The 16367-nt window shown below is 44.0% G+C and overlaps 2 protein-coding genes across 6 annotated transcripts; one reads left to right on the forward strand and one right to left on the reverse strand.

The window, feature by feature from the left end:
• The first annotated feature begins 341 nt into the window (after positions 1-341).
• On the forward strand, positions 342-15744 carry FAM217B (family with sequence similarity 217 member B). 5 transcript variants are annotated; one of them, XM_054541913.2, is made up of 5 exons: positions 342-815; positions 5066-5188; positions 9274-9385; positions 9500-9585; positions 10994-15744. In XM_054541913.2, exons 4-5 carry the CDS (start codon positions 9564-9566, stop codon positions 12163-12165), a joined length of 1194 nt encoding a protein of 397 aa, XP_054397888.1. In that variant the 5' UTR covers positions 342-815; positions 5066-5188; positions 9274-9385; positions 9500-9563; the 3' UTR covers positions 12166-15744. The 5 variants fall into 5 exon arrangements, with proteins under 5 accessions (XP_054397888.1, XP_054397887.1, XP_054397886.1 ...); XM_054541912.2 differs by having other exon boundaries at positions 538-943; XM_054541911.2 differs by lacking the exon at positions 342-815 and adding an exon at positions 885-1240.
• Positions 3729-7321, reverse strand: PPP1R3D (protein phosphatase 1 regulatory subunit 3D). The gene has a single exon (XM_002830484.6). The coding sequence runs from the start codon at positions 7007-7009 to the stop codon at positions 6110-6112; it is 900 nt and encodes a 299-aa protein (XP_002830530.2). The 5' UTR covers positions 7010-7321; the 3' UTR covers positions 3729-6109.
• Positions 15745-16367: the final 623 nt, after the last annotated feature.

The following is a 16367-nucleotide window of genomic DNA, read 5'->3' on the forward strand; positions in this document are numbered from 1 at the left end:
AGCAGGAGGGACGTTTTGCGCGCACTCCCTTCTTCCTACGTGGAACTGGCAGTGGCAACAACGAGGCCGAAGGCGAAGTCCCTGCTCCCACCGCCGGCACGGTGACCCCTTTTTCCAAGGGTCACCCCCGAACCAACAAAGCACACACACACCCGAGATGCGCCCCAGGCCGCAGCGCCAACCCCCCTTCAGGTGCCCCGGAGGCAGGCGAGCAGCCGTCCCCAGGGCTGCCGTCGCCACCGCTTCTCCCGCACCCCTCAGCCTCCTTGGGCCGGAGACGCGCACAGCCCCAGGCCTGCTCCCCGCTCGCCGAGCGCACCGCCCCGCGCCTCGGCCACCTTGACAGAGTCGCCCACGCGCGGGGACGGCTCCAAGCGCCCATTTCCCATCCCCGAGGCCGAGGCTGGCCCGGCAGTTGCTGATGGGGAGCCTCACGCCTGCGCGAGCCACCCTCGCCGCGAACTCCGCACAGCCCACGCCCCGGCCCAGCCTCGGCGCCTCCCCTCCGCCCACTGCTGCAGAACCGCATCCCCTCCCCCTCGGCAGCGTCCACAACGGCTCCGCCTCAACCGTCGGAAGCTTCTCGCCTGCCGGCTTGGAAGATCAAGCCGAAGCCGCACCCTCCCTCCGCGCCCCGCCGTGGGGGAAGCCCACCCAGGCACTCTGCTCAACCTGCCTGCGGAAGGAGGCCTCCGCCTAGTGTCGGTGGAGCCGCCCCCTATGCCGCCGAGCGTCGCAACTCTGCGCCTCAGGGACCGCCGCAGCGCCTCAGGCGAACGGCGGAAGGCGGGAAGCGCCCGTCCAATCAGCGCCAGGTGCGGTCGATAGTACGTCCAATCGGCGTCGCCGCCAGCCAGGTCCCGCCCCGCCCAACGCTTGCCGGGGTCGCCCGAGGCCTGAGCCGAGGGGGACGCGGTGGGCGCGGCTCAGGCCGGGCCCTCAGGTTAGTGGGTCCGGGCTGTCCCCGCGCTTCGGCCCGTCCTCCCGCGCTGCGCTTTCCTGATGAACGCCCCGCGAGCGGAGTCGCCCCCGCCAGCGAGGAGACGCGCTGCCTTGACTGAGGCCCTGGTCCCGGGACGGGCGAGCAGGAAGGGATGGAAGGGACGGAAGCGCGGGCGGGATCAGGAGAAGCCCATCCCCGCGCTATGCGTCCCCAGAGCCACTGGGACCCGCGGCTCCAGCCAGCCCTGCGGAGGCGAGCCGGACCGGGGGACCAGGGCGCCGGGCCGACGACTCCTGGGTGAGGCCTGGCTCCTGCCGGCAGGGGGCGCAGGGCCGCCTGGGCTCCTGGGTGCGGGTGCCGGAGGGCGGGAGGGACCGCAGGTCCGGAGACGGGGTGCTGTGCTGGGTACCCAACTGCGTATTCCTAGGCTCTTTCAGACGTTTCCATTTAAGATATCCGTTTAATTTATGCAGCCAGCGGGTGCTTGTGTAAAAAAATCGCAAGCCCTTCTGAGACAGGCACAGCCGCGAAAGGGTCTCCTTGCCCCTTGGCTCGCAGAGGGCGTCGGTGTTCCGCGCTCAGTCTTCTGCGTGTTTTCCCCGTGCTCCCGTTCTGAGATGGAAACTGTTCCACGTGCACTGAGATGCAGCTCGGTCTTTCTAACAGCTTCGTAATTATTTAATCATGTGATTAACTTCATCCGAGGAATTCAATCCTCCACTGATGAGCCTACACTTCTGTTACAAATAATACTGCAGCAAACCACCTTTGGTTTAATGAATATTTGTGTCGGATCAGTTTTTAAAAGTTGAATTGTATATGTAGTTAAACTTTTATAGGTATCTTCAACCCAAAATTTAAAATTATATTTTAGTAACATTTTAATTTATCTAAAAGACACTAATTGTTTAAAAATGTGGGATTAAGATTTAAATGTGCGGTGGAAAGCACCTGAAAAAAATAAACACAAGGGAATAGAATCAAAGCTCAGTTGTGGACCAGAGCAGATCAAATCACATTAAATAAGCTCTCAGAGGTGTTTTAAATATTCCGCTTAGCTAGAATTACCAACTTCTTGACAACTTTGTAACTACCCGCATTGAACTTAATTTTGATATCTTAGTTTTTTAATTCAGAGCTGACAGATTACATATGCAATCTAAGGTACACAGATGTACGCAGGGATTTGAGGGGATTTTATATGTTCAAAGCTTTCAATGCTTTTGAATTCTTCATACGTTTAAGTATTAATAATGTATAACACAAAATGTAAGAAGATAGAAGAGTGCTTCAAAATTGTGACCTGGCAATTTTGCCTAATTATTTTCATGCCTAGTTTTCCGCCAGTAGATCTAAGATCCTTCATGATGGAGTTGCGAACGCACAGGAATTTTCCTAATACACTTCAAAAATTAATAGTGATGATTTTTTACCTTGCCGCTTTTTAGTTGAAGAAAAATGTTAGAGCCTTTTTTATTGCTTCATGTGTTCAAGAAGCCTGCGGATTATTTAAACATCAGTAAACTACAACATGAAAGAAAAAAAGGATATCACTAATTTTACTGTTAATTTTTTTAAAGGTTTTAGACTGTGGCGTTTCATGAAAAACCTTATCAATTATAATCAAAATTTGGAAGCTATGTGCAGTGGTTCACACGTATACTCTCTGCACTTTGGGAGGCTGAGTTGATGGGATTGCTTGAGGCCAGGAATTTGAAACTAGCCTGGGCAACATAGCTAGGCCCTATCTCTACAAAAAAACAAAATTAGCCAGGTGTGGTGGCATGTGCGTGTGCACCTAGCTACTCTACGCCGGAGGCTAAGGTAGGACCAGGAGCTGGAGGCTGCAGTGAGCTATGATTGCACCATTGCACTCCAACGTTGGTGACAAGGCAAGACCTTCTCTCAAAAAAGAGAAATATCGTAATTTGGCGTTCAATTAATTTAGCTTTCTGAATCAACAAGCATTTATTTGGAATATTCTATATGTCATATAACAGGTAGAGAGAGCATTGACTTTGAAACAGGTTTGAATGCTCAATTTGTTACTTACCATCTATGGGACTTTAGGTGAATTACAGTTATATATTGCTTAATGATAGGGGTAAGTTCTGGGAAAGGTGTCCTCCTCAAGCAATTTTGTTATTGTGTGAATATCTTAGCGTTTACTTACAAAAAACCTAGATGGTATAGCCTACACACCTCAGGTATGTATAGTACAGTCTATTGCTTCAAGGCTGCAAACCTGTACAGCATGTTACTGCACTGAATACGGTAGACAACTGTAACACAAGGGTATTTGTGTATCTAAACACAGAAAAGATACAGAAAAAAATCTGGTATAATTCCGTGGACCCACGTCATATATACAGTTCCCCTGTTGAGTGAAATGTTATGTGGCCTATGGCTGTACTTAAACCTCTCTGAGCCTTATTCTTTTCAGCTAAGAAAAAGGGGATATTGCCTACCAGGTAGCATAACATTCAGAATTAAATGAAATCACATATTTAGAGCACTTAGCATTGCGGCCAAGCAAATAAGGGAGACAAAATAAATGTAAGTTTTCTTCCCCCATGTGCAAGACTTTGTATTTAGGTGAGGGTCATGATCCAGACGGCAGACACACACTCATTACTGCCTGAACAGTGTCATTAACTGTTGTAAGAGAAGTACATAAATGATCACATTCCCTGTATTCCCCTAGAGTTTTCTTCATATCTTATGCTGACCTGGCATATAAAATTGCATTTCCTTTTCTCAAAGACACACACAACAACTCTGCTACTGACGCTGAGGCAGAATGACAAAATTTATTTTTGCCAAGGCTCTACATTTATCAGTGTTGTAGAAAGGATAAGACTTGCATGTGAAATGATTTAGACAAGTTTCTAAAGCTTGGTCTTCTGTAATTAGGCCACAAGAAAAACATACTCCAGCATAATAGAATGGCTCACAGCTGTTTTTGCACATATACTTTAATACTTAGGCTTGGGTAAAATCATTTTAAGTAACATATTAAAATATGTTTGGGGAGACAACCTAACAACCCAGCAATTGCACAGCCCACTAGAAAATTTTAACATCTAAGCAATATAACTGTTTTAGGGTCTGAAAATTCTCCTTCAGCTGTTCCACAGCCTCTTTATCAACTAGGCAAATATATTTAAGCTTTTAAATTTCATAATGTTGATATTTTTTAAAAGGCACGGGAGGTTCACTTAATATTAAATATATAACATTTACTTTATATTTCATGACCAGAACCTTTTTGGCAAGTGACTTTCACATAGATTATGAGATTCTCTACATGCCTTAAAATAAATCTGGCAGCTCTTAACTCATATCTAAATTCTCTGGACAATTGTCTTGCTGTTTTGGGGCCAGGGGCATAGCAGCCAAGGCCCTAACAGGCTTGCTGACCTAATTGAACAGTTTGTTAAATAGCAGGAAATGTAACCAGGCTTCTCTCTTGCATGTTAATGTAGTGAACAGTGCTAATAGCTAGAGATTGTGCAATTTAGTCACAATATTTCAAGTCGAAATTCAGTGTTCTTATATCAAAAGATACCGAAGAAAGCCATCCTTGTTCTTTGAATTATAAAAGCACAGAGGTTGCAATGATGAGAACCAAACCGGTTAAAAGCCGAAATGCATCCTTTCAGTATTGATTTGACAGATGCCAACAAGCATTCAAAAATTTGGAGTTAATTTCCTGGTGACAGGTAGCATAAAATTGATCAGACTGGTTTCAGCTGTATCATAAACCTCACAAATTGTAGATCTTGTCCTTCCTGGCTGTTTTTTTTTTTTTTTCCACACCTTAATTCTAGCACCTGTTGTCAGACCACTGTTCAGCACCAAAAGAACTCCTCAGCCTGGAGTTCTTTGGAGTTTTAAGTGATTGCCTAACTCAGCAGGGGACAGTGGTCTTGACTTCTTGGTTGACGGTTTAAAGACATAAAAGAATTTTATATTTTAAAACTGACAAACTAGAAAATGTTAGAAACTCTATCTGAAGGCACAAAGTATAAAGTTGGTGGGTACCTGATAAAACATGATGTATGTAAATACAGTTCAAAACAATTTAAAATTATAAATATTTGTCAATTATTTTTCCTCCAGTGCTCTGGCTATTGCTGAAAACACCTTCTAGTTCCACCTTGTAACTGGACTCCCAAAAGATGAATGCTGACATCTTCTGATGCTTAACAAGAAATAAAAATAGTCACCTTAATCATCAAAAAGGTAATTGCAAAAGGCACTGTTGCCTGAAATTCTCTAGTCACCTGAAAACTGAAATAACTGAGGCAAGACTTGTTAAAATGCTTAGTTTCAAACTTAAACAGAATGGCCTGATAATGATCAAACATGTACAGAGAAATACATGAAATCAGAATTGTGAATGCAGAGAAATAACTGTTTTGCTAGTTTAAAAGTCTGAAGCTTTTCCCTCCTCCCCAGCTATTAATGTAGGAGATACACAGCCTAACCAGGACAGTCTTAATGCCCAGGAATGGTTGTGTGATGACTGATAAAGCAGAAATTTCTTGCCTATTAATAGTTTCCCACTGTTAGAAGGCTACAGCCATTGGCAATCAGATGTGGTCTCAGGTTTTTCTTGTCCTGGGGCAGGAATGCCTGGAGGGACCATGATGTTGGTCACACTGTACATTCTGTTTACTGTGGGCACAAACACATAACTTTTTTTTTTTTTAGCTTATTAAATCGAGAATATTCCTGAGGAGGCATCCGCTATGGGCTAAAGGTCCCAACATCACAATAATAAATAACAGCTATGTTTACAGAGACACATTCAGGACACATGCAAAAGCTTTTCCTAGCAGGAGGACTTGGGCCTTTGCAAAACAAGCTGCTTGGGCCTCCCCAGAGGGCCCACCCTCCCATGCACCTACCCCACACCACGCTGCCCCAACTCATTACACAACTCGGCCTTTTGGCCACCTGAGGCTACTTTTTAGACCAAGTGACTGACGTTTCAAGTAGAAGACAGGCTGGGCCACTGCCAGGGGACCTTGCAGCAGAAAATTAGGTCAGAGGACTTGGAGGGTGGTGGTGAACAACCAGATAGATGTGAGAGCCCAGCAGGGAAATGACAGGAGGCGCAGCTTAGGTGTGGAGGCTCCAGGTGGCCGGGCCCCGCGCGGCTCAGATGAAGTGGATCCAGCTCTCTTCGCACTCCCCGCGAGGCATGTGCAGCGCGTGGTTGCGACACGTGAGGCTGTAGTCTTGGTGGTCGTTGTTGTCCCAGTACTCGGCACCCGCCACTCGGTAGCGCACCGCGAAGTGCACACGGGAGCCGAGCTCCAGCAGGAAGGGCGGTACTGGGAAGCCAAAGGTGAAAACGTCCTCCGTGCCCTCGGGGCCTGCGGGCCCGCGCCACCGCGCCACCGCCTCGTGGGTACTGCGCCAGCCCGAGTAAGTGTAGCGCACAGCCACCTGCTTCTCGAAGGCCACGTTGCGCACACGCACCGTACCGCTGATGCCAAGGTCCGAGCAAGTGACACGCTCCAGGCACACGAGCTGCCGCTGCAGGCGCTCGCCAAAGTCGGCGGCCTCGACGGGCGGCGGGAAATCTGGCACCAGGCACTGCAGGGTGAACTCCAGGTCCTGGCTGCTGCAGCACAGGTCCGAGTTGATGGCGAGCCGCGACAGCACGTGCAGCGGCACGGACGGGTCGTCTCCCGCGTTGAACACCTTGACCTGCGCTAGCTCCAAGCCCAGGGCGTCGGCGAACCGCACGCGGAGCTGCCGGCTGCAGCCCGGCCGACACGCAGCGCCTGGCGCGCCCGCGGCCTTCTGGCGGCGCTCGGGGGAGCTGGGCAGTGAGCGCGCCCGCCGCAGGATGATGGGCCGCAGGCGGGGGTCGCAGCCCGACGGCGCTGGCGTTGGCGGCGGCGCGCGGCCCGGGCTCCCAGGAGGCCTACAGGGCCGCGGCTCCAGGGCCACGCCGCGGTCCAGGTCCGACAGGCAGCTGAGGCTCCGGGGGCCGAGCTTCCGGGATCCCAGGGCGCTAGGCAGGACCGCGGAGCTCGGGCCTCTGGACATGGCCCCGCCGGCCGTCGGAAGATGGGGAGACAGGGATGAGGGACGACCTCCCGACCCCGCGACAGCTCCTTCCGTGCTCAGAAGCCGCTGAGAGTCCACCGTATCTGCAACCTGCAGGGGACCGCTCGGGCCCGGTGAGCCCTACCCTTGGTTCGCCACCTTGCCCCTCGAGTCCTTGTCCAGGTCCTCCGCTTCTTGCAGTTAAAGAAATTGTAAGAGTGGGTAGTTTTTCTCTAGTGGAAGCTTTCAGAGGCTTCCCGTGAGCGCAGGGTAGCGCCTCCTTTTTCTTCTTGCTTCCTTGGAGGTTCTTACAGGAAGGCTGCGTTCCGGGAGCGGCCCCTCCCACTTTCCCGGTCCGCGGCGTTACTTACAAGGCTGCAACTTGACCGGCTGCAACTTCCTAGCCAGGCTCCGCCCCGCCCCTCGTGACGCCGCCTGCAGGCGGGCCCCCGCCGGCTCTACCTCAGCCCGGGAGCTCAGCCGAGCTGCGCGCCGCCGCCTCCTGCTCCCCTGCCGCAGCGCGCCGCAGCCGGGCCTCCTCGCGCGGGCGCCGGAGAGGAAGGAAGGCTGGCAGCCTCGTCACGTGTCCGCTGCAGTCGCGAAACAGGTCTGATCAATTTCTGTTTACGTCTGCCTGGACTGCGCGCCTATCGATCATAGACTGTCTGCACAAACGGAGGACAAGGAAAATGCATGCTGCGTGTCTTTAGATTTCTGGGTTGTGGATGGGGGGAGCGGTGGTGCAAAAACCGGCCTTGCCAGGAGCTGGTCTCAGGCTAATTTTAAACATCGAGGCCAGCCCACACTTTGGACAGGTTCACTGCAACCTGGACCCTTGGCCAGACCGAGGGAGCCTCACAGCGTAGAGGAGCAGCGTCATGTCCACATCACCCAGGATGCTTTGCCGCACCGAATGGCCAGCAGATTCCCTTGAGGGTGGGGAGGGGAGGTGCTGCTGTTGTCTTCCTGGACTCAGCGCCAGAGAGGAAGACAGGGGAACAAGAGTTATTACCTGCTGATGACTTCTGCAGCTGCCCTTAGTCAGCCTCTGGCGCTTGGGGAGCGTATTTGTAGCCAGAATCTCCGACTTTTAGCTTTGTTTCCAAGCAAGCCAGAAACACCAGCAAGGCCTGGAGCTTGTTTTCTGCCTGTTTAGAACCCTACAGGCATTCGTGTCTGAGCGGTAGCTTTGAGCACAAAACCCCACAGCCTTTGGTGTAAAGTATACCAGGTGAAATGAAGTGGAAAAGATGCAAGTGCACTTTCCAGAGAGCAGTTTGGGGCCAGCCATTCCATTAAGAAGGTTCCTTTTTATTGTCCAGAGGGACAAAGCAGAAAGAAAACCAGACTAATGAAAGGGGGTTGATTCAAGAACATTTTCTGCATCTAAAATGAGTCAAGGCTGTTGATTGCGGTATAATTCATTAAATGTGAGAGAGTGATTTTATTTATCATTGGATGTAAGCTAACTAAAAAGGCTTACATGATTATTGTGGGAAAAATACAGGAAAGTTTCAGGAAGAAAATAAAAATCTTCTATAATCACATCTCTTTTATTTTACAGAGACAGGTGATACGGGAAAGAGAAGTATCCAATTTCCATTCAGTGCACTTTTAATAGGCCACTCAAAATGAGAGGGGAATAACAGCAATATGTGGTATAGGTCAACAATGCTTCATAAAGAGATAATATATAATATGTAATATGTATGAATATATGGAAAATCTTATAATGGATTTATGTGATAGAGAAGGCCGAAAAATTGAATGGGAACATTCCTCCTAGAGTTTAAGCTCCTTCAGAACAGGGACGTGCATAATCATTGCCATTTTTCTGAGTACTCCTGTAATTATTTGTTGAATGAATGAATGATTGGGCAATGCAATGATTGAACGCTGGAATAAGACCTGACCTTATTCAGCCTTCCAGATTTCTTCAACATATTATTTCCAACGAAGATTATACCTGTGTGTGAATAGGGAGAGAGAGAGAGATGGAATCCACTCACAGTATTTATAGTAGTGTGATCCTGTGATCCTGTCTCTAATATCTACTGTAATAAGCAGAAAAGACAAAGCTGTAAGCATAAGACAATGTCTCCCTTCCCCAGTATTTCACAACCTAGAGTGCAAACCACTGTATGATCACAGCCCTAATATTTCAATATTATACAAGTATTAAAAAACAAGTGAAAAACCAACCCAATACTGGTGGTAGGACCGTTTGCAATCAATAGTTACTGACAGTATTCTGTTGCTTCTAGTTCCGGTGGTGAGGAGACCTTTCCAAATATAAGAGGAATAAAGAAGTCACCTCCCCAGCTGTCATCATCTTCCAGCAGATTGAGCAAGAATATTTTGAGCACTACAGGAAAGGTAATGTAAACTTAGAAGAAAAATCTTACTTAGGTTTATTCTGGGATTTTTGTTTGTTTGCTTGTTTCTTGGGTACATGTTCACAGTATTTGTTACTGCATCCCTGTTTTTTAGACAGTCCATCAAACCCTAGATGATGATCAGCCACGTGACTTTTTCAAGAAGAGGAATAGGGTGAATGAATCTCATCAGAAAAGCAGGTAAATAGTTTTAGTATAATTGTTTTATCTTGCAAAAGGCTCATTATCTCTGTTGTCCAGATTGAATATGTGGAGTGGGGAAAAAAGTATGTCTATAGATAAGAAATATACATTTATAATTTTTTTCTAGCAGAAATGAGTAGAAAAGTGGTTTAAGCATAATAGTGGATAAGGATTCCAGCGGTCATAATTATGGCAGTTGTTAGCAGAATTATAATTTTGAGTAAGTCCTTTAATCACTTTTCTATGTTAGTTTCCTTTTATATAAAAGGATACTGACAATAATTAATTTTTATGGATGCATACTGACAGGCAGGAACAAAATGTTTTAACAGTGTTATGAATTCTGAATAATGGAGATTCCTTCATTTCTTCATTCATTTATTCAACATTTATTGAGCACACGTTGTACTATTGGCAATGATTTAATGTCTTCCATATTTATTAATTAAAATGTAGCACGTACTCAAATAGTTGCTTAGGTTGTTTGAAACCACTGGGCAAATGACCCTCTGAAGTTTCCAGAAAGCATCTTTACCACCCATTTCTATTCATTCTGACTTATGTTACAGAGAAGTATTATTAATCTTAAATGCCACATTCTTGGTAAATAAATTGAAAAGAGGATATTTCCAACTCTGATGTGAGATTCAGCATCAGAATAAATTATGCCAGAGAGAATTAGTTTCTAAACTCATAATGCACACAGTATTCATTATTCCCTTTACCTGCTATTCACAAGGTAGCACTAAGACCCTGTGTTTTCATTCTTATGTGTTACAGGGCACCATATGATTTTATTTCTGTTCTTTAAACACAATTTTCCCAAGTGTGTTTTCTGTTTGAAAACATTGTAACAAGCTTTTGATTTAAGGTACAGGTTTGTATGTGCAATACTGTTATATATTAAAATTTCACTCAGCTCAGAATCGCCGCTAATCAGTGATTAAACTGCAAAACTTGCATGTTATGTCATATTTACACTTAATTTAAAATAGGTATATAAAATAAAACTGTTTTTACTTCTGAATGTTATTAAATGCTTTTGATCGTAACAATTCCAGAGTTCTACGACTGATTTTTTTCCAAACTAATGTTTTTTTAAAAGTACACACGAAAGTATGAAACAAGCACTTTGAGAAATGTTGATGTTTTTCCTAAATGCTAATATTTGATATAAAATGGAAACTGTGCATTCTCTTTTGTCACATGCATTATATAATGTATCTCAAATAGAGTATTATATGGGAAAATGTTCTGTAAAATTACTTATGCTGTAAGGAGTTTGGAAGCTGACATTTTCTAATGCCTACTAATAGCTGAGACAAAAAAAGTACAACTAGAAGATTCTTTTTGTTTGTTTAATTATAGCCAGACCATTTTTTGTCATATGTGGTAAGAATTGCAGTTTTATTTTCTCACAGCAATATGAATGCTGGCCCATCTTGGAATAAAGTGCAACATTCAAAGAATTCTTCAGGAAAAAGGCAGAGTAAATCCCAAGTACCCCACGCTTCTTCCCAGCCAAGAAGCAGCCTCACAGCTGTCACCCAGCCTACTGAAGAAAAACTTAAAGAAAGCATTTCCCCGGAAGCAAGACGCAAAAGGAATCCACTTGGTTCCAGGTGTCGGGGGGCCTCAGGGAATAAACTGTTTCTTGATTTTCAGTCAATGAAAATTATTAAAGAGGATGCTGATGAGGACAGTGCAAGTGATCTCTCTGATTCAGAAAGAATTCCCATTCCTCCTTCTCCCCTCACACCTCCAGATCTCAATCTTCGAGCTGAAGAAATTGATCCTGTTTACTTTGATCTTCACCCTGGTGGGGGTCATACAAAGCCTGAATACTATTATCCGAATTTCCTTCCATCCCCTTTCAGCTCCTGGGACTTACGAGACATGGCCCTGCTTCTGAACGCAGAGAACAAAACGGAAGCCGTGCCCCGAGTGGGAGGACTTCTTGGGAAGTATATCGATAGACTTATTCAGCTTGAGTGGCTGCAAGTCCAGACTGTACAGTGTGAAAAAGCAAAGGGGGGCAAAGCAAGGCCCCCCACTGCCCCTGGGACCTCAGGGGCACTGAAAAGCCCTGGGAGAAGTAAGCTAATTGCTAGTGCTCTGTCCAAGCCACTACCTCACCAGGAAGGGGCTTCAAAGTCAGGCCCTTCCCGAAAGAAAGCTTTTCACCATGAAGAAATCCACCCATCACATTATGCATTTGAGACTTCCCCTAAACCCATTGACGTGCTTGGTGGTACCAGGTTTTGTTCTCAGAGGCAAACCCTTGAAATGAGGACAGAAGAAAAGAAAAAGAAATCAACTAAGAGTACGAAGCTGCAGCGTTGGGATCTGTCCTGCAGTGGAAGCAGCTCTAAGGTGGAAACCAACGGTAACATTCGAACTCCCAAACAGGCAGCTGTGATTCTGGACTCATCAGATTCCTGTAAGGCCTCCAAAACACAAGCACATGCACATCCTAGGAAAAAGGGAAAGGCAGAGAGCTGTGGTCATGCCACTGTATCGAGTGAGAAAAAACTGAAAACAAATGGAATAAAGCAAAACACATATAAACTAAAATAAATACCTAAAATGATGAATTGCCAAGACCTGCAGGTACCTCAATGTTAGAGCTCTTCCAAAAGTCAAAATACTGTGAATTTTAAGGAATTTTACAATTACTGACATTTAAGTAGTTGATTGGCATTTTTGTCCACCTTTATTTCTACCCTGAGTGGGGTTATTTTCAAAGGGAGGTGTCTTTCAATAAGCCTTCTTTGTGTCAGTCTTAGGCAAATGAGAGCCCTTTAGATAAAAATTACCTAAAATATGTGCCATATAAAGGAATAAAATGGCACCTCTCCAGGGAAAGTGTCAGTGAAACCTCAGCTACAGTAGCCGGTCTGTGTAGAGCAGCTAGTGGTGTTACCTCCCCATTTTCACATGCACATAAGTATATGAAATAGTGCAGACTGTTTCAAATGGTGTGGAATCCTAAATGTTTAAAATAGGGCCCTTCTTGCCCACTCCCTCGCTTACTTTTTTATAAACTCAAGCAAAATTTCTGTTCATTTTACCCTTAGGAGAAGCTTTAGTTCTTCCTCAAGTCAGGGAGTAGTGAGTTTGTATTTTGAGTAGTCATTTATCACTAAGCTGGTTGCTCTTTAGAGAGACAGTGGAATTTAGTACTTTAATACATTTTCTCTGACATGGTTTTTTTTTTCTTTTTTGGGGGGCATTTTAAACTTAGAGGTGGTGGTAAAACCTACTTCTGAGTTCTCCGAACTGAGGTTAAAATAACTTGCAGAATTTTCCAAAGTCAATGGGCTTAGCATGATTACTGCTGTTTGGTGGGGCTGAGAATGAAATATTTGACATTCTGGAATTGATGGCATGTAAAGCTTCTCCAGAGAGGCACCACAGGGAAATCACTCTTTACAATTTGTAAAGGAAGGGCCTGTAAAAGGATCAAAACACATGGACCTACATTCAATGTAATAGTTACAAAGTTACTGATTTGGGTTCCACACCCTGTGGTCCTTAGTCAAAAATAATGATGTTTCAGTTTGCAAGAGCAGGATTTTATTATTTTGCTTGGGGTGAGGGGCGGGAGAGTGGAATATGAATAAGGTTGCTGAATGAATTCTAAACTCCCTTATCTGGTCTTCAGGCTTCCCGACTCTCTCCAAACCTTCTTGTTTAACTGCAGTTGAATAACATCTTCTTGTTCCTATAGTTGTGCTGTGAGCTTTCTGTTTATATTTGCGCAGTGTATTTTAATACTGCCCATGTCATTATAGTTGATTTTATCCCTTTAAACAATTACTGTATTTGTTTTTGACATAGAGTTTTCAATTTTTTCACCTTTGGGGCAAATGAAAAACTTAGCATTTTTCATTTGGGAATATATAATAGCTTGTAAACTTTTCAGACAGCAGTAAATGTCTGAAAAAATATCAAAAACGCATAAAGACAAGATTTTGTAGCTATAATTATATGTATATAATTATAAAAACCAATGTGCAAAGGTTGCATTTTAAGGTCTTTTAAAATCTGATTTTAATCATACCAAATGGCATAATATTTTTTATGGTAGCCTTTTTCTTTCAAGACTTAATTTTCAGACTTGTACAAGTTCCTTCTTACATTCTTTCCCTCTCACACCATCCTACTGGAGAAAGCATACTTTTACGCTAAGATCTTACTTTGAGCTTTTTACATGAAAAAAAGATGTACATATAGTAAGTATTACTTCCGTAGTCCTCAAATATACTATAACTTTTGTACTTAGTATATGTTTTATATTTGGAAAACAGCACTACGCTTAGTTTTCCTGTAGTTCTGAGTGATGTCTGTGTGTTCCTTGCCTGCCCTATTTTGTAAGCACAGATTAGTCTGTTATCCATGGCTGGCACTTCACTTATGATCCTTTCTCTGCTAGATTTTTATGCAGCTCTCTATGAAGTTTCATGGCCCATAGATACTCAAAAGCATGATATTCTATACGTATGTGTATATGTATATATACTCCTTATGTTAATACTAAGGGGTTTATGCTGAGTTGCTGCCTTTCCCTGTAATGTATCCACGTGCATGCTCTTAGAGACCTTGAATGGTTGAGGGTACAGTGATTTATTAGTAATTCCACTTGCCTTGCCTATGTCTGAGCTGAAGACAATCATGATTAAGAAATTTAGAGGTGGCCGGGCGTGGTGGCTCACGCCTGTAATCCCAGCACTTTGGGAGGCCAAGGCAGGCGGATCACCTGAGGTCGGGAGTTCGAGACCAGCCTGACCAACACGGAGAAACCCTGTCTCTACTAAAAATACAAAATTAGCCGGGTGTGGTGGCGCATGCCTGTAATCCCAGCTACTTGGGAGTTTGAGGCAGGAGAATCGCTTGAACCCGGGAGGCGGAGGTTGTGGTGAGCCAAGATCGCGCCATTGCACTCCAGCCTGGGCAACAAGAGCGAAACTCCGTTTCAAAAAAAAAAAAAAAGAAAGAAAAAGAAAGAAATTGAGAAGTAATGCCTCATAATATTTGTTCCCAGCTTTTTAAATTGAAGCTGGTTGCATAATCTGGGGAATAGTCATAATTTCATGTGTTATACAGTTTAAAAAGCCTGCAAAAGTGACTTTGCTTGTTTACTTTCTGCCTCAGATTGACTATTTTAACCAATATTATCACGACTAGATCATAGCTCCTAGTGAATAACATGAAGTGTTTTAAAGTTAGGTCTATTACAGAATTAACATAAGCACAATTTTAATTTTATGATATCTGATACGCCTGTCTAATACATCTTAATGCACTAAATGCTGCAGATAAGAATCTTGCTATTTTTCAAGTAGACAGCACTGGAAAGTTGAATCATGAACTCATGCAGTTCATCAAGTCAAAAGCACTGAGTGTTTTGTTAGTCTAGTGACATGGGTCATTGTATTTCCAAGAAGTGCCTCTCATTTTTGGGGAGTTGTTTACATATACCCTGCATTTAAACTAATTAAAACAATCCAAGTTTCTTTAAAAAAAAAAAAAAAGAAAAGAAAAAACATATTTTAGGCTTAGAATTATCTAATGGAAAAAATGTAAAAAAGTACAAAAATGAACTAAAAGTATATCAGTATTTGCAGTATTTGCTGTGATTACTTAGGTTTAGACTTTCTCAACTTCTTAGATGACTAAATGGGCTGAAGACTTGTAACTAACTTGAATAGGGTAGACTTCATACCCTGTGACAAAAAGGATGGGGAAGAGAATATCATTGGTCTTGCCATATACCTACTAGCTAAAAGGAAAATGGTTTGTAGTTGTTCTTGGGCCTACTGTGTTGCTTTTCAGAAGGACATAAGACTTTCTACTTTATCTGATATGGATATTGTCTACTTCCTCATTCCTTTATGCTCACTTATGGAGTAGTTACATAGAAATATAACTCTTGGTGGTACTGTATTTTAAGGTAATTCAGAAGCAGTATTTATTATTTATGTACATGTACAGGACACCATTCAAAATGGCTTGAAAATATTCAGCATGTTTGTTATTTGCTGTTATATTGTATGTTTAGTTTTGTATGTGATAAACAGAATTGGTGTAAGTTTTTGTGGACTTGAATTTCTCCTTCCTTGAGATCAATTAAATAGCAGAAAAATATTGTCTGGATTTTTCTGGTATTGTTTTGTTTTGCTTTTCATGCAGTTCTCTTCTGAAGCTTGCCTTTATTTTCTCCCTGGTTATTTAAAAGAATTGCCCAGGATGAAATGCTGTTCCAACTCCTGTCTTAACACTAAGCGACATGGGTGGCCAAAGCACAGGTTAACCTTACCGGATATATTTGAGAAGCATTGCAGTACATTTCTTGAGTCGCTCTTCCACTTATTACCCCATGTTGAGGATTAATTAGGGGAGCAGGATGCAAATTCAGTAAGCATAAATTAAGGTAACCTGTGATGTAATGAACTTGCACCTTTATGTACATATTTGGAAATGAGTACGATCTCTTTCAAGGAAGTGGCCTGGTTAGGAGATGGCAGTTTTGAGCAGCTCCGGCTGCAAACATTCTCAAAAGCCCTGTGCTCTTCTTTCTAACTTCACTCTGACAATAGGGTGCATTCTTTTGAGTCTACCAAATTGTGGCAGTAATGTTCAGTGGCTTAAAAAGTAAGTTTTTGGATATGTTTTGAAAATTAACCATGCTGGAGATTTAAAATCTTTTTTTTTTTTGTACAGGAAATATATTATTTTGGGCTGTTGCTGTTTTCTTATCCACAAGGTGGCGACGAAAC

The sequence above is a fragment of the Pongo abelii genome, chromosome 21 (genome assembly GCF_028885655.2).
Source record: "Pongo abelii isolate AG06213 chromosome 21, NHGRI_mPonAbe1-v2.0_pri, whole genome shotgun sequence".
Classification (NCBI taxonomy): Eukaryota; Metazoa; Chordata; class Mammalia; order Primates; family Hominidae; genus Pongo; species Pongo abelii.